This window comes from Maniola jurtina, chromosome 5 (genome assembly GCF_905333055.1).
Source record: "Maniola jurtina chromosome 5, ilManJurt1.1, whole genome shotgun sequence".
Classification (NCBI taxonomy): Eukaryota; Metazoa; Arthropoda; class Insecta; order Lepidoptera; family Nymphalidae; genus Maniola; species Maniola jurtina.
Genome location: NC_060033.1, coordinates 15,474,309 through 15,494,601, shown reverse-complemented (window position 1 = coordinate 15,494,601; position 20,293 = coordinate 15,474,309). Strand labels below are relative to the sequence as shown.

At 38.0% G+C, this 20,293-nt stretch overlaps 5 protein-coding genes across 7 annotated transcripts in view; 3 read left to right on the top strand and 2 right to left on the bottom strand.

The window, feature by feature from the left end:
* LOC123865719 (oxidative stress-induced growth inhibitor 1-like) overlaps positions 1 to 7,036 on the top strand; it is a 47,090-nt gene extending 40,054 nt beyond the window's left edge. For all 3 annotated transcript variants that reach the window (XM_045906932.1, XM_045906931.1, XM_045906930.1), the window contains 7 exons: positions 1,094 to 1,193; positions 3,439 to 3,522; positions 3,767 to 3,964; positions 4,499 to 4,605; positions 5,202 to 5,365; positions 5,716 to 5,882; positions 6,116 to 7,036. In XM_045906932.1, the coding sequence (XP_045762888.1) occupies positions 1,094 to 1,193; positions 3,439 to 3,522; positions 3,767 to 3,964; positions 4,499 to 4,605; positions 5,202 to 5,365; positions 5,716 to 5,882; positions 6,116 to 6,946 (1,651 nt within the window). In that variant the 3' untranslated portion in view covers positions 6,947 to 7,036. The remainder of the gene's footprint in view (positions 1 to 1,093; positions 1,194 to 3,438; positions 3,523 to 3,766; positions 3,965 to 4,498; positions 4,606 to 5,201; positions 5,366 to 5,715; positions 5,883 to 6,115) is intronic.
* A 2,836-nt stretch (positions 7,037 to 9,872) lies between these two features.
* On the bottom strand, positions 9,873 to 11,966 carry LOC123865724 (von Hippel-Lindau tumor suppressor homolog). Its single transcript, XM_045906938.1, has one exon. The coding sequence runs from the start codon at positions 11,770 to 11,772 to the stop codon at positions 11,239 to 11,241; it is 534 nt and encodes a 177-aa protein (XP_045762894.1). The 5' UTR covers positions 11,773 to 11,966; the 3' UTR covers positions 9,873 to 11,238.
* Positions 11,967 to 12,103: 137 nt separating this feature from the next.
* Positions 12,104 to 13,392, top strand: LOC123865725 (trafficking protein particle complex subunit 2-like protein). The gene is made up of 4 exons (XM_045906939.1): positions 12,104 to 12,251; positions 12,526 to 12,737; positions 12,993 to 13,169; positions 13,261 to 13,392. Exons 1-4 carry the CDS (start codon positions 12,177 to 12,179, stop codon positions 13,304 to 13,306), a joined length of 510 nt encoding a protein of 169 aa, XP_045762895.1. The 5' UTR covers positions 12,104 to 12,176; the 3' UTR covers positions 13,307 to 13,392.
* A 1,136-nt stretch (positions 13,393 to 14,528) lies between these two features.
* Positions 14,529 to 17,031, top strand: LOC123865727 (40S ribosomal protein S20). Its single transcript, XM_045906941.1, has 3 exons — positions 14,529 to 14,685; positions 15,208 to 15,369; positions 16,790 to 17,031. Exons 1-3 carry the CDS (start codon positions 14,683 to 14,685, stop codon positions 16,994 to 16,996), a joined length of 372 nt encoding a protein of 123 aa, XP_045762897.1. The 5' UTR covers positions 14,529 to 14,682; the 3' UTR covers positions 16,997 to 17,031.
* A 1,238-nt stretch (positions 17,032 to 18,269) lies between these two features.
* Positions 18,270 to 19,904, bottom strand: LOC123865007 (jerky protein homolog-like). The gene has a single exon (XM_045905815.1). It carries the CDS (start codon positions 19,902 to 19,904, stop codon positions 18,270 to 18,272), a length of 1,635 nt encoding a protein of 544 aa, XP_045761771.1.
* Positions 19,905 to 20,293: the final 389 nt, after the last annotated feature.

Below are 20,293 nucleotides of genomic sequence, written 5' to 3'. Positions count from 1 at the left end.
GGAACTTTTAGGTACACAGCTCGAATCCAGAATAAATAACGTACAAATAATAATTACAATGCAATGACACTAGAATCAACCAAAACAAAAATATAACCTCACATCTTGCATAATATATCAAACAAATTATCAGCTGTTAAGACAAGACGCCGGCCATCTTGTTCTTTAATAAGGGTTTATAGTAGGGTTCAGCCTGTTATAAGTTATGGAGCCGTTATTGAACACTTTTAGCACTATTGAACGTTTATGAATCATGTTTTTGAGAACTTTGCTTATAACAAGCTAATAAAGCTTCTACAAATTTTTATGAATAAGACTGTAAGCCATAAGGCTGAGATTTATAGAGCGCGCTTTGACTTAACTTAGACTTAAGACACTGTTAAAACGAGACAGCGTTATATCACTGCCATAAATCTGTCTCGTTTTAACTGAAACTTAAGTATGAGTAAAATCAAAATACGCTTTATAGATGTAAGCCTTCTTTTTACGCCCAAGAGGAAGAAATATAACCCTCCACCTTCCATAGCCGCACCAGCCTCTCAGTTATATGGGCCGAATCGCGGGAGAGTCTACTAGTACTTGCTATGGGTGGTTTCCAAGGGCGCCTTCTTAACTCCCTACAACTTATTTACTTATGTCGATTCTTGTCCCTTGTGTTTTTTTCTTAGGGATTGAATTTTCAAAAACCATTTCTTAGCGGATGTCTATTGTCTACGTCATAATAGCTGTTTGCATGCCAAATTCCAGCCTGATCCGTCCAGTAGTTAGATCTGCCGTTGATAAATAAATCAACCTTTTCCTATATTAAGATTAATTTATTCACTAGATAATTCCTCATTGTGGATATACGAGTATGTTTAAACAATCCCGCTAGAACCGTTGATTTTACGAGATAAAAACTAGCCTATGTGCTAATCCAAAGTATAATCTATCTCCATTCCAAATTTCAACCAAATCCGTCCAGTATTTTTTGCGTGAAAGAGTAACAAACACACACACAGCCACTCAAACACACATACAAACTTTGGCCTTAATAATATTAGTGTGATTTATTCCTTCCATATTATATTTAGATTTATTGGAATTTTTCCAGACTTCAAAACCTGCCTCCCGGACAGAACCTGCTGGAAGTCGATCTAATGGCGCTGGCGGAGGGTCTGGAGGGCCGCAGCCAAAACCCCATAGCTTTACTAGTAAGTGCCTTACAACTTATCGTCTCCTTAGTACTTTCTGCGTAGACCATATTGCATCTTCAGGTTGGACTACTGGTTTTGCGTTCACTGCAGAAGATGTCAAACCGTGCATTGAATCGGGTAATATTTTTAAGGTTCCGTAGCTTGAAAGGGAAAAAACCGGTCAAGTGCGGTTCCGTACATAATAATTATGCACATTAGAACATCGCAGTAGACCGTAATGATTGTCAAGGCGCACTTATAAGAGAAAATATACTAAAGCATGCACTAACTTAAAGTTACTCAATGTACATATATGAACCGTTTAATATAACGTACCTACACGTTTAATATGGCAGAGGTCATCAACCTAATCGGAACCTAATAAGGTCTAAACACCAGTTCCCACGACTATCAATAACCACTAATGATAAAAACATTATCAATAGTGGTCAAGCTAAAAAAGTGTTGCATCTTTGATAAACTGCCTATTCTGGTTAACATTACGTTTTACTTTTAAGTTATTAGTACATGAATAAATAATTAAAAAACCAGTCAAGTGCAAATCGAACTCACACACGATGGGTTCAGTACCATCGGTCAAGATTTAACACTACGTATTTTTAATTGTATTTAATTTACATGGCGGCCATATTGAAATTTTTATTATATTTGCTGTTATAGCAGCAATAGAAATACACGCTCTGTGAACATTCCAACTCTACCTATTTACAGTTCAGGTGATACAGCGCGCGAACAGACAGACAGACGTTCGGACAGCGAAAGCTTAGTAATAGCACAGGTAATAGGGTTCCGTTGGCACCCTTCAGATACGGAACCCTAAAAAGCAACTAGTTACGCTTGAACTCGGGTTCAAGCGCACGATTCGACGCGCCAGACTAAAAAAACCTTTTCAAGTCGTGACCAGCCGAAATCGTGCGTTTCTTTTGCGTTTTTTTCTCCCTTCTTTTGTTTGGTGATTAATCGACATAACCAACCTTTCGATACGCATGTATTACTTATATGTACACACTAGCTGATGCTCGCGACTTCGTCCGTGTGGTTTTAGGTTTTTAAAAATCCTGTAAGAAATGGGAACCCTTTTGATTTTTTAAATTAAATTAAACTGTTGGGCCGGGAAAAGCTAGCAGACAGACAGACAGACAAACTTTCGCATTTATATTATATATTACTATGGATTAGTATGAATTACGATTTACGATATAATGCTGACTTTTGACCTCATATTTGAGGGTCCAGGATTCGATCTCAAAGTCAAAGCATTTATTCAAAATAGGTGACAAGTTTCTTTTTTTGATGGTCAGAATTGTTAGATTTGTAAGATTATATAGTGGTGATAATTATGTAAACCTGAAACTAAAGCTACGAGGGTTCCAAACGCGCCCAGGTCTGAGAAGAGTCCACGACCAAATTATTAGAACTATGAAAGTTTATTTTAAGCAATTAAATATCACGTAGACTATAACCTAAACTCTTCTTATTCTGTAAGGAGGCCCAAGCTCAGTTATGGGCGGGCGATGGGTTGAATTTAAATCATGATGGTATAAACTAAATTAAAATTCAATTAGTGTTACTTTTTCACCTACTTTGCATATGTTTGCATACAATCCCCTAGTGACTAGTTGAATGGGTTAGTTGTATGCTGCGCATGGTATCCATGTATGCAATCAATTAATTAGTTCATTACATTTTCCGCTGTGGTACATTTCCATAGCGATTTTGTATTAAGCTGAAATATTGAAGTTATTATATTGAAGTTGAAATAGGGGAATTTAAATTAAAGATGAAATGAAATAAAATGTTTTATTATATACCAAATATGAGTAGTTTACCAAGTTTTAAAAATCTAGAAATTCTTGCATGAAGTATGCACTTCATGCAAGAATAATATAATTATGACACTTCAGCATGCAAATATTAACGATAATATATGATCTACAGTCAATTTGTATGATAATACAAGTGTAAATTAAAAATTTATAACACCCCCGACAAGTGAAGGTTACAGTAACTAGAAAAGAGCTGATAACTTTCAAACTACTGAACCGATTTTCTTGAATTATAGCTAAGAACACTGTCGATCCAGCCACCTTTCAAACAAAAAAAAAACTAAATCAAAATCGGTTCATTAGTTTAGGAGCTACGATGCCACAGACAGATACAGATACACACGTCAAACTTATAACACCCCTCTTTTTGGGTCGGGGGTTAAAAAAGGCTATAAATGTTTTATTTTTGATTCCAGGTAGACAATTTACTGCGGCCCTGCGCCGATCTAGGCATGCAAGAAGACTCGCTCATAGAGTGGCGGTACGACGTCGAGAAAGAGGTAATTTAGTATGGATTAATTTCCTGATTAATCTATTTATAGCCATGGCCATATAGCCAGGCAATAAGCCCGGGTTGGGAGGCTAACATAATATCTGCAAAACTCCTGCAAATGTAATCCTGATTTTTTTTTTTTTTTAAATGTAGGTCTTCTTTAATATGATTAATAAACAATTCAGAAATAGCACACGATCAAAAACGGGTCGAGTCAGCCGTTTAAAAAGGGAAAAAATTCATCTTTTCAGATTGACCATGTGGTCCTGGGTAAAGGTCCCCCAGGCGGTGCGTGGCACACGTTTCCCGGGGGAGTTAGAACTTTGTCCCCCGGGGCCTGGCTCTCGCTTCCCCCACACGCCGGGGTGGGGGATAAAAGTACCGGCAGAGTGCCTGCGCGAGCTGTAGCTGCTTACTGCAGGCGATACGTGCAGGCGTGCAAGCTGCAGGTAAATATATAGAGATATATTGCTAGCGCGGTATGTTGTACTACTAGCGCCATCTAGTATAGTCGTGAAGAACTAAAGTACCTCAGAGTGGAGTGCACACAGAGACCAACCTCGGATTGATAACCTTAAGCCAAGATGGCGGGCCTTATTCGGTGAAATCCCGTCTAAAAGATCTTTACCAGAGTACAAAGTTACCCTGCGCCTCACCCGGCTAAGGAGGCCATGCCTCGAGGCCCGTGCCCCCTTGGCCTTCGCTTGGCAACCGTAGAAGACCCTGCCGTCGAGTGCAGATGATGAGATGACAGGTGAATACAGAGAGTCATTGTTAGTGCGGTGCACCGTACTACTAGCGCCATCTAGTATGCCAATGAGACTTATAGTGGGCTGTATTTAGTTTCTATCCACCCCATGTAATTTGTTACATCCATATGTAGGGGGCAAATGAGAGAAACACGTCGCCATGTTGTATTTATGATGACGTTACAGTTTTGGCTAGTATGCTATGGTCTAATCGTGAGTGGTTTCCCTTGTCAGAGGTACTTCCGCTGCGGCGTGACGGTGACGAGCGTGACGCGAGCGCCGCGCGCGCCGCCGCCCTGCCACCAGTCGTGCCCGCGCGCCGCCAACTTCTGGGTCTCCGGGTAAGATATTAACAGAGGACTCTCCGTCACTCGTCGTACAAATGTAGTGTAAGAGAAAAGTCTGATTTGAACAGTATTGCATACAGGAAAATATATTATACCAGTGGCCCGCCCCGCCTTCACACGGGTAGCTCATTACAATTTTCTTAGGGATCTCTAATGTTTTTGAATCTTCATCGCGTGCCATTTTCGAAACGAAGTTTGGTGATAATCATTCTAAAAGCTTCTCTATTTAAAGCCACCTCTTTTAATTTCGGGTAACTAAGACCCCCTTATATCGTCCAACCTTCCGTTTTTGGTGACCTTGAGCTCTTGCCTGCTATTAACCCTTCTAACACTGATCTCTGGGTATGAGAATTATCCTCCTCTCTGTAAGTACCCAAAGAAAGCGAGCTTCCTTCGCACGAGTTCTCTCTCTTTGTGGATCAATTCCATTTACCATTTACCATTTACCATTACCATTCCAGTTCCAGTACCATTTTGAATAGCCTATGTTACTCAGGAATAACGAGGCTTTCTACTGGTGAAAGAATTTTCAAAATCGCTTCAGTGTTTCCTGAGTTTGTCAATAAAAATTTGGATATAATTTGTTCCAGGTACGACAAGTCTAAAGGCTGCGGTTTCCGGTACGCGTGCCGCCGCGTTATAATCGCGTGCGGCGCGGGGGACAGACCTAATGTACTACCCGCACACATCTCTCGACACGCCATACACTCGCTGGACCAAGTCGAGCGGGCTCTGCATCTGTTAGCCACTACAGGTGACTAGTGCATCATTTATAATACATTCTGACTATCCTGTAAACTCTATAATACATTCTATCTATTTTGTAAACTCTATAATACATTCTGACTATTGTGTAAAATCTGTTATACATTTGTACCATTTTATAAACTGTATTCTTGTGTACATTCTGACAAATCTGTTAACTGAATAATACATTCTGTCTATTCTGTGAACTCTATAAAAATCTGACTACTCTGTAAACTCTATAATATACTCTTAACTATTCTGTAAACTCTATTATAAAAATTATAGAGTTTACAAAAAAGTTTATTGAGCAACTTATATTATGTCATTTTGGAATCAAAAAAATAACTCTTTTTGCAGAAGGCGACAGTCCAGAGAAATCGGTACTAGTGGTGGGATCGGGAGTGAGCGCGGCGGACGCCGTGCGACTAGCGCGCCTCGCGGCTCTGCCCGTCAGCCACGTGCACCGCACCCCGGCCGACTCGCTTGCCAAACTGTCGCCAGTCGCCTACCCGGACTACTGCCATGTAAGCGTCACTACTCATATTATAAATGCGAAAGTGTGTTGGATTGTTCTTCAATCACGCCACTACAGAGCAACGGAGCGACCTGGTCTTACACATCGGTATAGTTGGATACTTAGTTTGGGGTTCGAGGGTAATTTTAAGCAAAATTATATTTTTCTTTTTGGAACTCATAAAATTTATATATTTATTATTAAAAATGTTAGTTATTTAATATTTATATATTATGTTTACAGGTATACAAAATGATGCTCGACGGCCCATCAGGAAACCATCCATACTACACTCCGTATCCAGAACACATGATAGTGGAAATCAACCCAGTAGCCCGCGAAGAAGCCTCGCTCAAACTCAAGCAGGAAGAAGACGAGATCCTACAGCCTAAGAGGGTCAAACTACTTAACTTAGTCACTAATGAGACGCTAGAAATAACAGTATGCCTTATAGCTATCCTTATCGGTTCCAAACCAGACCTATTCTTCCTCCAAACGAACTTCAGTTTAAACGAAATAGATGTACAAAAGGAATGCATCAAATGCATCGAGAAGAAAGAAGAGAGCCAAAGACTGTGTTTCCTCAAAAGCCATTGGAATAACCTCAAAAATGTCCTCGAGCAAGGCATACAGAGCTGCAAGTCCAGATACTTGAACTACAACGAAATAAATGGCAACACGGACACAAAATGCCTCGTAACCAACTGTAACAAACGGAAAATCAGCGAGGGAAACTTAGACATAGACAGTGACAACACTAGTGCTGTGAAATGTAAATGTACAAATACTAATACAAATATCATTCCGTATGAATGTGTTAAGAAAATTGACTGCGATTGCCAACCCGTCAACCCGTATAGTTCTGGTTTAGGTTTCGGTATGGACCCGAATAAACCTGTAGATGGAAGATCGAATCCCATAGCCATAGATAAGAGTACTCATGAGATACTGAACGCGCCTAAGGGCATGTACGCACTGGGGCCGGTAACCGCAGACAATTTTATTCGTTTCATCCCGGGCGGCGCGGTCGCCATAGTGGCGCATTTACACAAGGAAATGAAGAATGCCGAGTGATTTTAACTGTTGACTTGCCATTAGGAATTGTGATTTTTCATTTTATTTAATTCAATTTTTTTTACAATAAATTATTTTTTATACCCCCTACTCTGGGCTTTTATTATTAAGGACCAGTTGCATAAAAAGCAGTTAAAACTCCAGTTACCGCAAAGTTAAACTCAACCGAAAAACATTAGTGAGCTGCAAACTCGTAACTGGTGGTTAATGGTCAAAAGATTAAGAACTTTGACTTGTGCAACAAAAGTACCTCCTTTTGTTGATCTTTAACGAACGGTATATTAATCCTGTCATATCAGAGGTTACTTTGGCAAGACAAAGTTTAAATGAGACCATAATATGACTGATTCAGAGACAATAGAATAAATCTAAGAACAAGTTTATGTCTCATTTTAACTCTGTCAAGTCTGAGAAAATTAAAAAAGCCATACCACCTTTATTCGCCGCTAACAGTTAGCTGCCCGCTAAAGCATTCTACTCACGACACTGCGGCAGAGCTGACTTAGGATGAAAAAGTGGCAAATTGACTCCTAAACATATCTTGTGTCGGTCATTCTAGGTCGGATCTGAGATCGACCGGGCACCGTTCGGAGCATATGCATCCGACATGAGCGGCAGACCCATGTGTAAAGTCCACCCAAGACTACTCCAATCTAGCTGCCTCCAAAATCGGCCCTACCGCAGTGTCGTCAGTAAAATGCTTTCCAATAATAATTAAACACTTCTTCGAACAATATATGGGGTGTATCCAGAACGCTAGCGAAAAAGAAGACAGGCAATAGTACTGATTAGTACAGATTTTTTTTTAAAGTTATATATTGCAAGTACAACATCTGACTGACGCTAGAGGTCAACGAACGTTCCGTAAATAGGCCACTCGAAGTCAATGCCGCGTCGTAGGTGGAGCATTGATCCGAGTTTTGCGCGCTATACATTGCGGGTTTGAAAAATATTAAATCTACTAAACTACAAGACAAGACAAAGGTTATTGGCATTGGATTGTGTTAATGTAGTATAGATTTTTGCTAGCATTCTGGGTTACACCCTGTCCTGTATGGAACACATTCAGAAAGCCTGCTGTTCTCTCTACACATCAAGAGCCACATTTGGTGATCCCTCGTGGAAACAACATGCAGCCCCATCCTCGGGAAGAGAACACTGTCATATCCAGTGGGGTAATTCGCTAACTCAGTGTTTAACACAGAATGGTAGCCACTGAGCACATTTGACATCAGTTGGTTCTACATAGCTGATTCACCGAGTGATATTAAAATATTTTTTTCGTACAAAACCTTCTTTGATTTTCTTGGATTATAGCTAAGAACACTCTCGATCAAGCCACCTTTTAAACAAAAAAAAAAACTAGGTAAATTAAAATCGGTTCATTAGTTTAGGAGCTAGTTACGATGCCACAGATGTTAAACTTATAACACCCCTCTTTTTGGGTCAGGGCTTAAAAAGAAAACTAAACTTATAAAAGAGTCATATTTTAATAGCAGACATTTTAAAATACACATTTCAGCATTAATTAGGTACATTATAATTACATTAATATTATTTAATAGACATGGCACATAGTGATGACTTACAAAATATATTTAATAATCTTAGAAACATAATATAGACAACATATCATTTATGATTTCAAATAAAACATATATTTATGCAATAAAATTACGTACCTAGGTAGTAGGTACATACCTACTGGTTATTTTAACTTTCCTTAACCTAATCGCTACTGAAAATTGTTGTTGTGTCACTAGCCTTATACTTATGTTGAAGGGTCATCGTGGTCATCATTTACCATGAGATCAATGGCTACTGAGTGGGCTACTATGTCTTTTTAGGGTTCCGTACCTCAAAAGGAAAAACGGAACCCTTATAGGATCACTTTGTTGTCTGTCTGACAAGAAAACCTATAGGGTACTTCCCGTTGACCTAGAATCATGAAATGTGGCAGGTAGGTAGGTCTTATAGCACAAGTACAAGAAAAATCCGTAAACCGTGAATTTGTGGTTACGAAAAAAAAATATGTTTCAATTTTCAAAGTAAGATAACTACAGTGGATAACTATACCAAGCGGGGTATCATGAAAGAGCTTTGCCTGTACATTCTAAACCAGATTTTTATTTATTTTTATGCATTATTGTTTTTGATTTATCGTGCTTTTCGGAAAAAATACCTGAGTATGGAACCCTCGGTGCGCGAGTAAGACTCGCACTTGGCCGGTTTTTTTTTAAACTGTGAATGGAACTACTAGGGAGGTGCAAGATGTCATCAAAAATATTTGTCTGTAAAAGTAATCATCTACCGACTGGATGGATTTTGTGAATATGCTTTGCCTATTAGTATGGCATGGTGAATCATTTGAAAATATAAAAGTAAGTTACCTACCTACTACATTTTTAGGATTCCATAGGTACCTCAAAATGCAAAAGGAACGCTTATAGGATCACTTCGTTGTATGTCTGTCAAGAAACCTATAGGGTACCTACTTCCCGTAGACCTAGAATCATGAGCAGGTAGGTAGGTCTTGTAGCACACGTAAGAGGGAAAATCTGAAAACCGTGAATTTGTGGTTACGCCACAAAATAAAATTAAAATGTTTAGCAAGAAACAGTTAAAAATTATTTTGCTATAATCTCTACTTTTTCACTACTTTTTGAGAGTAGTGGAAAAGTCTTGTGTGGTGGTGCATGTGAGTGGTGGTGGCAGTGCTTGCTTGGGAACTTGGCTTTTTTGCTTGGTTGGGGAGGTAAGCGGTGCTTAGCTTGTAACTGCATGTTTGACCATACAGATTTTTTCTGTTGGCGGATTATAGCAAAATAATTTTTAACTGTTTCTTGCTAAACATGAACTTCCGCAAAGTAACGCCTGATTCTATCCAAATTAAAATGTGTTCATGAACCATACCGACCATAAATAAATAACAGTAGGTACCTAAGTACTTATTTGTTTTCATTCAATTACAAGCTAGCCCTTGACTGTGATCACTTAATATTACTTACATTTTACTTACTTACTTATGTAGTTAATAGGTAAATGGAATAGAAACAATGAAAAACTATCTTGCTCCTTTACATTTGAAGTGTACTTAAATATAATTATCACTTTTATCAGTAAGTATAAAATTAGATATTTTATATGAAGCACTACTAGTATACCTATTATACTTTAGACTTATATACAATTACATTATATATATAGTATATTATGTACAGTAATTTATATGTAATTTAGGTACTAAGTACAGTAATACAATAAACATTGAATGTTTGATTTTCAAAATCAGGGTAAAATAAATGCCTCTTCATCATAAGACTTCCTATTTAAAAGTTAGGGTGGTTACCCACCGACCTAGCTAGAAAAACAATCACTAATCAGTTCAAAATGAGCTAACCAGCTCATTTTGGGTTCTGAACCCGAATGGGCCCCTATTGTTAAGCATCCGCTGTCTGTCCATCAAAAGAGCAACCGCCGAGTTTCTTGCTGGTTCTTCTCGGTGGGAACGGCATTCCGAACCAGTGGTAGATTATTTTGACGATTCAAAAGCACTTGTAAAAGTTTACTTAATTGAATAAAAATATTTTGAATTTTTTTTGAATCATTGTTGTAATATTATTGATTATATTGTCCAGAATCAATAGTGTGTACCATGAAAGTTGCAACATTTATGGACAGTCTAAAGCTTGCATGTTAATATAATAGTATGTAAGTAGGTATCTACTTCAATATTGCAACAGCCCTTATACACAGTCAAGTGTGAAGTATATACACCGCTGAATGGTTCCTTACATTACTTAAACAAATATAATTCATAAATTTGTTTTAATAGACAATAGAGAACTATAAATATTTTGTTCGCAACAAAACAATACTTATCACAGACAATATAAGCATAAGAATTAAGATCTTTGCAGTTTGCACCAAATACCTTTCAGTTACAGAGGATTGTTGGTGCAACAATAAAATATGATAAATGCATTTACTTATAATATAATTAACTAACATAAGCCTAGAATATATTAAAATGTATACTAAATAATAATATTATTATTATTAGGTAATGATTCCAACACTCATTCAAAGCCTCGATAGCACAATGTAAAGACCAAAACAAATTGGTCATATTAGTTCACCATGTTTGTTATGAGATTGCTTATGCACTTGATCTGAAATGTGACTAACTATTTGAAAAGTTTGACAAATACCTTGGTAACAAGGTAATGGAAATAACACCATGTGAGATACAAGAATATGATCATCACAACAATCGTGAAGATAATCTGTCGTCAATCACGCTGCGGAGGCGTCCGTGGCCTGTGGAATACTAAGATTAATTTCTGGAGTTCATCCGCTAAAACTCGGGGTAAACCAAGGGCATATACCGCCTCTGGGTCTTGTAGGTGTTGTGCTAAAGCTAGCAATGCAGTGTCTCGCAGGCATCTTACCCTTATTGTTATATTCCAATTAGTTCTATACATCATACCACCTATATTCCTCGGTGGTCTGAATATGGGCTTATTGTTTATCACACAACTTTCTTTAGTTACTACATCGGTGAATTCCCACGGATGGGTGATGAAGGAGTTAATGTCGAAATATGCGCCTGCTTCTAACCTTATATAGTGTCTTTTCGCGCCTCGAAAGTCCCTCCACCACACGTCTACTGCGCGCGAGGTTCTGTTTGTAAACCGAAGGTACGCACTTGATGTTGATTCCACAGACTTGACTACAACTTGTTGACCTTTCTCGTCTATCTCGTACAGAAGCTCCCCTGGATCTTCGTTTTCTCGCCGCCTTCTCTCTCGATCTCGTTCCGCCATCGTCAAAAGCTTGTAAATTATCGGCCACACTTTTATATCGTTAACTGAACAGATTCACAAAAAATGTGTTGAAAACACATCGACAGTGTGGTTAGAAACAGTGAATCATCTGTTATCGTAATAGTTTTTCTTGGTTCCCTTGTTATCACTTGTTGATTTATCAAATTATCACCGACACACTAATTATTACTTGCGTAACTATTAAAAAAATAATTCACGTCGCGTCAGACCCAAAACAACACAATTTGTTGTTACCTATTTAAATTTAAATACATTTATAAATGCCTTATGAATCCTTGATAAGATAATTTTAAAAGTAATTAATGTACTTTTAATAAATTAATGGTGTTTTGGTCTCCAATTTGAAAAATGCCGCCAATTAAACAAATCGAAAGTCATGTTCAATGTTGACGTTTCAATTCACTTCCGCTTCGATTTTGCAAGCAATGGCTGTTTGTGTGGCTGTTATTGGCAAAGATGTAAGTTTTTCCACTTATTTTTGATAAAGTTCTGCTCAAATTATTGAATTTAGCACATTTTCGGTTTGAAATTCTCAATGAATACTATATAAATCGAAAACTACGCTTTTCTTTGTGTACTAAGTACTTTTCCTTCAGAAATTGAAATTTTCAGACGTCAAGTTTTGCTTGCTGTCATAATAACAATAGACAATGTGTCCAAAATTTCCCCATTTTGTAGGGTAAACTTGGGTAGGTAAGAATTTGCTGATTTGAAATCATTTATTTTTTCCAGAATTCACCACTCTACATTGGGGGTATCGGCAATGACACCAGTACGGATAATGAACTATCAAGGCAATGGCTGGTTCACACTGCTCTCGATGCGTTAGAAGAAAGACTATCAACAACTAATACTAGCAACACCAACTCAAGTGCAAACACAGCGCGGACCGATCTACGCGACCTTTATCTTGGCCTACTGTATTCAACTGATACTCATAAAATGTAAATTATTTATTTTGTCTTAATTTACCAAAAGATCAACGCTGTATCATTAAAAAAATATGTAATATCTAAATGCCATAGCGTCGTCGGAGTGATTTATGAATAGTGAATGTTTTTCTTATACAGTCCGTTTTAACAGTTCAAAACAGAATGACACCTGTAGCACAAATTATAGATTCTACAAGTTTTAGAATGAGTTTTACACGTGTGTTATTGTATCTGTATGTGTCTTAATAATATCAATTGTATTTTTAGATATGGCTACGTTACTAACACGCGTATTAAACTCGTACTCGTGACAAGTTCAACATCTCCCAGTGGAAGTAACATAAGAGATGCAGAAGTTAGGACTGCGCTTCGTAGGCTCCATGCTTTATATGCTGATGCTATTTGTAACCCTTTCCACTTGCCTGGAGACCAAATCACTTCACCGTAAGTATAATAATTATGAAGCACATATTACATAAGTATTATACAAGTATAATTATAACTTAATTTATTTGTATAATATCTTATTTTTCAGGAAATTCGACAAACAAGTTAAGAGTTTAATGTTGAATAATGTTTGAACAATGAAGATGATTGGAAGAAGGTGTAACATTGTAGCCGTAATTATTATTTTAATTAAACCCTAACAGACATATATGTACCTATATATCCTAATTTAATTTGTTTTAAAGCTTTTATTGTTTTATTCTCACTATTCCATAAATGTTATAAAATAAAATAACGTTATTTAAGTTTCGTATTATTTCAAATTACAAACTTAACAAAATGTGCCTTATGTAAATTATTATAATAAAGAGGAAAATTAATCTTGCAACTCTTGCAACACTTAAATCACAGATTATTAGAGGATAGTACCACAGTTTAACATCCCATGGTGGTTCCACATGCTTGCAGCAACAAGCACTGACAAGCATGTGGAGCCGCCATAGGATGCAAAGACTACAATATTATACTGGGTATAGACAGGCAACTCGGGTTCTGTCGGGTTCTATGGGCGGTCCTTTCGAGTGAGCGCCCTCTAGTGTTTGTCTAGGCAAAATTTTGCCATATCGTATATATAGCTACCTATAGGTACAGCTATAGAATGTAGTACCTACTCAAATAAAATTGTACTTAGCTGCCCGGCTAGCATGGGCAGTAGATAAAAATTATATCCACTGATGTCATAGAAATCAGTGGATATCATTTTTATCTACTGCCCATGCTAGCCGGGCAGGACAGGACAGGACATACTGGACCTACTTACACAAACCATACCTAAGATATATTGCAAAAGTTTAATACGAGCGACTTGGAACTCATACGCAGCCATTTGCAATAAAGTAATGCCATAGTAAAAACTTAAATATGACCATTTTTACATAGGGCATCAGTAAAGAACAATAAATTACTCTATATCATTACAGCCAAAAATGAGTTTAGGGTACATTTATTTATTGACATATTTTTTGTGTGTTTTTTCTATCATTCAATGATAAATTAATTAATAAGGATGATTTTTAACTTGTACAAATTCCCATCTTGTAATTGTATATTTTAGTCTAGTAACACTGCGTAATCCGTCATATTTTTGTAGCCTATCCTTTTCATAGATGGCGCTGCTAAAAGTCTTAGACTCCCATAGCTTTAAGTTGCCATAGCATGATAGGATGTTTGCGTATGTTTGCCGGCGCTTGCCTTTAGATCAGATTGGCAGTGGATTGGCAGGAAGCCAAGGGAAACTGTATTTTTTTAAAGTACTCTGTGATTTTTAAATATAGCTTGTCGCAAGCATGTGGCGCCACCATAAAAGGTTTTTCTCTTGTCTTGGTCTATGCCCACTCTTTCTTTTCTTTTCTCTTTGAAAAAGTGACGTTTGAGTTCGCTGTTCTCCGGTTCAGCGCTGAGCAATTTTTACTAGAAAAGTTGTTTATCTCGACCGGGAAATCGCATCAACATGGTAAGTAAAAGCGGTTTTCTTTGTTCCTTGCAAAATTTCCAAAAAATTGATATACAGAAGTACTTTTTAAAATATGTTTACACTGTTATAGGTTATGTTCACACGTGTTACTTTTTGTTCTTTTTGCTCTTAAATATTGAATATTTAGAGGCCTTTGCTGTAAATAACAATGTTGGCTAAACGTTAGCTCTAATAATATTAATTATTTTAAAGATCGGAATTATGAATTAGAGTGCTTACCTACTCATTATGAACTTTAGTGATAGTTTATTATTTTATTGTTATTAGTAAAGGACTGTAACAATTTTAAGTGGTTTTAAATATTTCTAGTAATAACTAGTAATAGTGATATGCATGCATGATTTTTTTTAGACTAGATTATGTTGGGAGTTGTTTAAATTATAACCTACATGCAGGATCTCAAGTTTTGTGGATCCAGTAGACTGAGTGAACTATGTGTTGGTTTTTTTTTATTTTGTTTCTCCATTTAGATTTAAAAATATTTGTTGTTTTCTATTCCAGGCAGCCGCCGTAGTGTCAGGCAAAGATATTGAGAAGCCCCAGGCGGAGGTGTCTCCCATCCATCGCATCCGCATCACCCTCACATCCCGCAATGTACGCTCGCTGGAGAAGGTCTGCTCTGACTTGATCAATGGTGCCAAGAAACAGAAGCTGCGTGTGAAGGTACATTATTAGGATTTTCTTGCTATATGCTTGTACAGAGTGCAGGTTTTGTATAATGTAGTGTGAAGGTACATTATCATATGTATTTGGATTTTCTTGCTTTATGCTTGACCAGGTGCAGGTTTTTTATTATGTAAATGGTGGATATAAACCACAATTAATATGATGATTTTGAATTATCAATATTTCGACCCAGTTGTGAAGATCCAGCTAAAAGAACAAGAAATCAGGTAGTTTCATACTACCCACGATAGCTTAAACTTCACCTCTTACAGCACTGCATCATGACTCATGTAATTGAATCAAAGAATCAATCATCCCAAATTATCATATTAATCATGGTATGTTCTTATTTACATTATGTTTTTAACCACAAAATAAGCCTAAAATCATTTGTGCTGATTAAGAGTTTTTAGAATTCCATACCTCATAAGGAAAAAAGGAACCCTTAGGACTTTGTTGTCTGTCAAGAAAACCTATAGAGCACTTTCCCGTTGACCACATTCCCATTCCCATTGACCACTTATCATGTGGCAGGTAGGTAGCACAAGTAAATGAAAAATCAGAGAGCTGTGAATTTGTGGTTTCACATCGCAAAAAAAATTAATATGTGTTCATGAAAAAATTAATTCACTAAATTACATAGCTGTTGTCATTAACTTGCAATGTTGCACATGAAAATGTTGAAAACATATCTTGTTTGATGGTACAACACCCTTCTCACTTGACTGGGTTTTTTTTAAATCTATGTCCACATCTGCTAGTTAACTGTAAATATGGAAGTCATCCTAGTGTAGAAAGGAGATAGGCACCTAGATGAAAACACAAAATGTTTCCATACAGTTGTGTTCACCTCACAGGTGCTAAAGCAGTGCTTTTCAAAGTGCAGTGTATCAGCTGTCAGTGCAGTACTCTGCTCATAGGGAAGCTACACCAATATGTATTTATATTTCATCCTTATGAGTTTACATTGTACTACTTAAATTGAAATTAAGAACATTATGTAGGTCTGTATTATCTATGTTAAGCCCAAAGGCCTGCTTACTGAATGAAAGATATAGCTCGTAACGTGTTGTGGTTACATGTATCATCGCTTCTCCTCATTGCCACTGTGTTGAAGTCATTTTCATAAGAGCCTTAGCACGACTTTCGCGTCATGGACGTTATACCACAAAACATTGTGAGTTATTTTTTCGCTCAGTGAGTGTTTTCGGGAATCTTATAGAGACTGATTTTCTGGAATAAAAAGTAGCATGTAAAGTTCTTTCATGAGCTGCTGGCTATCTCTGTGCCAAAATTAGTTAAAGTGGTGGAGGGTGAACAGTTACCAGATAATACACACTTTCGCATATTTTATAATATTAGTATGGATTAGTAGAACTATAATTGTTTCCTAATAACAGATTTGAAATATTTCCAGGGCCCAGTCCGCATGCCAACCAAGATCCTGCGCATCACGACGCGCAAGACGCCCTGCGGTGAAGGTTCCAAGACCTGGGACAGGTTCCAGATGCGGATCCACAAGCGCGTCATCGACCTGCACTCGCCGTCCGAGATCGTGAAGCAGATCACCTCCATCAACATCGAGCCAGGGGTCGAGGTCGAGGTCACCATCGCCGACGCGTAGGCACAGCTGACCTGACAATAAATTGTATAAACTGACCTTTTTGCTGTTTTATTTGAAAACTAGCCTGCAACGACTTTGTCTGCGCGGACTACACAAATTTCAAACCCCTATTAATTTACACTCCCTTATGGGTTGACTAAGATGCTAGGAATGGCGACCTCGCACCAGAAAGCTCAGCGGTGGAAGACTCGCCACCGAGACCTAAGCGGATAGACGACATCAAACGGGTCGAAAGGAGCCGCTGGATTCAGGCGGCGCAAGACCTGTACTTCAGGCGGTGGAAGTCTAGCGACATGTTTAGCAGTGGGCGTCTATCGATTGCTAATGATGATGACGATAGTTGTAATCTTTTGCCTTTGTGAAAGAAACCCCTGACATTTAGCTAAGTTAGGTACCTACTTTTCAAATTCATCATTGTGTACGATTAATGAAACCTGCCAAATGAGTTATCTAATCTAATATTATTTTTATGTAAGTAATAAAACTACAAGGAAAGAAAGTGTGTTGGCGGTGGACGGCCGTGCCGAAATCCGGATGATGGATTGTAGCTTGTGCCACAGATTAGCCATCGTACAGTAGACGGAGTTTTTGCTTACCTGACTGAATAATGATTATTACAATAGCAATTGTTGTGAATGGCTAATTCATGGTATTCTTGTTGCAACAATGCATTGTAGCCAATAGTAAGCGAGTGTCAGCCAACCAGAGGTCATTGCGATCAGGTTCATGTATCTACTTTTGTAAGTTTGATTTATTCCACCATAACTTCTAAGTGCCTGAACAGATTTGGATGTACTGGGCATTGTTAGAATCCTTGCATCATCCCGCATTTGGTATCATGCATTGGCTATTAAAAAAAATTGAAATAGTATATTTCATTACAAGTGCGGAAAGGCTGTCATTGCAAAGAGTTCCGACAAATGTCTACCCGAGCCGAGGCGTAGCTGAAGGCGAGGGTTGACAGTCGGAACGAGTTGCAATGACGGTTCCGCACGTGTACTGAACGACTATTTTTAATACAGTTGCGAAATAATGAAGCAATTTAATATACAGTAGAACTCCAATTATCCGAATTAATGGGGACCGGGACCCATTCGGATAATCAAATATTCGGATAATCGGATTTTTTTTTAAAAAATTGCCATTGGAGAGAATAAAAGCTACGTTTTGATATTGCACTATTTTTTTATTGAATTAAATGAAAGAAACATGAAATTTTCACATGTTTTAAATATAAATAAAATGTACTTATGTACAAGTTTAGAAATAAAAATCATTGTTTTTTAAACATCTCCGTTAATGTAAGCTGTTTTGCGGTCTTCAACCGTTTTCGGGCAGCCAGGTCACGCATTCGCTTGACGGTAAGCAGTTGCAAGTGGTCACACTCGGGCTGACGCTCCATCCACTTCAAAGCAGTCTCGAGGCCGGCAAATGCTTCACTAGCTGATGGTCCAGCGTCTACTTCAACATCAGCAGAAAGTTCTTCTTCCACTTCAACATCTTCTCTCACACTTACAACAATTTCATCGTCATTGAGAATTTGAAAACCAGGGTCAGACGTGTCACAAGCCATCCACTCTCCTACATCTTCAGCACTTACTTCTGTACAACCAGGAATTTTTACAATCATTTTTCTTATTTCCTCTAGTGACAACGCATCTTCATCATCATCATCCTCTCCATATTCTTGTTTCTCATTTTCTTCAGATTCTTTTTTTTTGTTCTTCTCAGACGGTAGGCCTTTCAGTTTATTCCACGCACGTCTTAGCGTCACTGCCGTAACCAAACTCCAAGCTTCCGCTACCATGTAACAGCAGTCCTTTAAATTTATTTTGCTATGATTTGCCAAAACCAATTCTTCATCTTCAGCACCTTCGATCAGCAGTTTTCTCAGCAGTTGCCTTCTGTAATGGCGCTTCATTGTTTCAATAACAGACTGGTCCATGGGTTGCAGCAAACTTGTAACATTGGGAGGCAAAAACGTCGTTTTAAACTGCCCATTCTCTCTTTCCAACAGTTCTGCTGTAGGATGAGTGGGTGCGTTATCAACAATTAAAAGCACCTTACTGCCTTCTTTTCCCACCGATTTTTGGTGCTTTTTCACTTCAGGAATAAACACTTCATCATACCATTCGGTAAACAAAGCTGCAGTCATCCAGGCCTTGGGTTGACTTTTGTAGAAGAGTGGAAGTTTTTTTACGTTTTTAAATGCTCTTGGATTTCTTGACTTTCCTATCAAAAGAAGTGGCAGTTTATGATTTCCAGTGGAGTTGGCACAGTTAAGCACTGTAACACGTTCTTTACTGACCTTATGTCCAGGGGCACTAGATTCCCTTTTAGAAGCCAAAGTGGTTTTTGGTAATGCTTTCCAAACAAGGCCAGTTTCATCGGCATTATAAACAAACTCCGGATCATAGGATTCTGATGCAGTTTTAAATTTTTCAATAAAATTTTCAGCAGCTGCAGAGTCTGCTGAAAGCTTCTCACCAGCCAAATCTAACTCGCGTACACCATGCCTGAATTTAAAATTCCTTAGCCAGCCGTTACTAGCCTTAAAAGATGAATAACCAAGCTTTTCTGCTAAGATTTTGGCTTTTTCACAAAGGATTGGACCTGAAATCGGATTTCCCATAGAACGTTGCTGCAAAAACCATTTAAACACGGCATCTTCCAAATTTTTGTTGGTTGCTGACTTCATTGTTTTCCTGGAGGAACTTCCATCTTCATTTTCAAGCACCGAAACAAAGTTTAAAAGTGTTGACTTACTGTTTTTAATGTCAGAAATTGTTGCTTGTCCAACATCATAAATCTCAGACAACTTCTTACCCGTTACACCTTTATCGAGTTGCTCTATAATTTTCAGTTTGTCCGCTAACGATAGCACAACACGTTTTCTTTTTGAAGCCATGGTATAAAAACAATACAGTATTGTACACGCACAAACAAAAGTAAGCCGTAGCGAAAGAGTAGCGTCCTGGAGCAAGGTCAATAGCACACTGGCTAATCAAAACAAACAATGACAGGTGCGCCGTGACTGCAATGCGCCGGAACTTGTCTTAACTTGCCGCCGTGCCTACACCGACCTCGCGGGGGGAAGTCAGTGTAGGCACAACGGCAAGTTAAGACAAGTCAAGTCAAGACTTGACGCGCAAACACTGGCTTCGCGGGGGGAAGAATAATAGCGCACTTAGACTTTTTTTGGACAATTTTTTGTGATTCGGATAATCGGCGATTCGGATAGTCGGAGTTCGGATAATTGGAGTTCTACTGTAATAATAAAAACACAATAAACTCAAC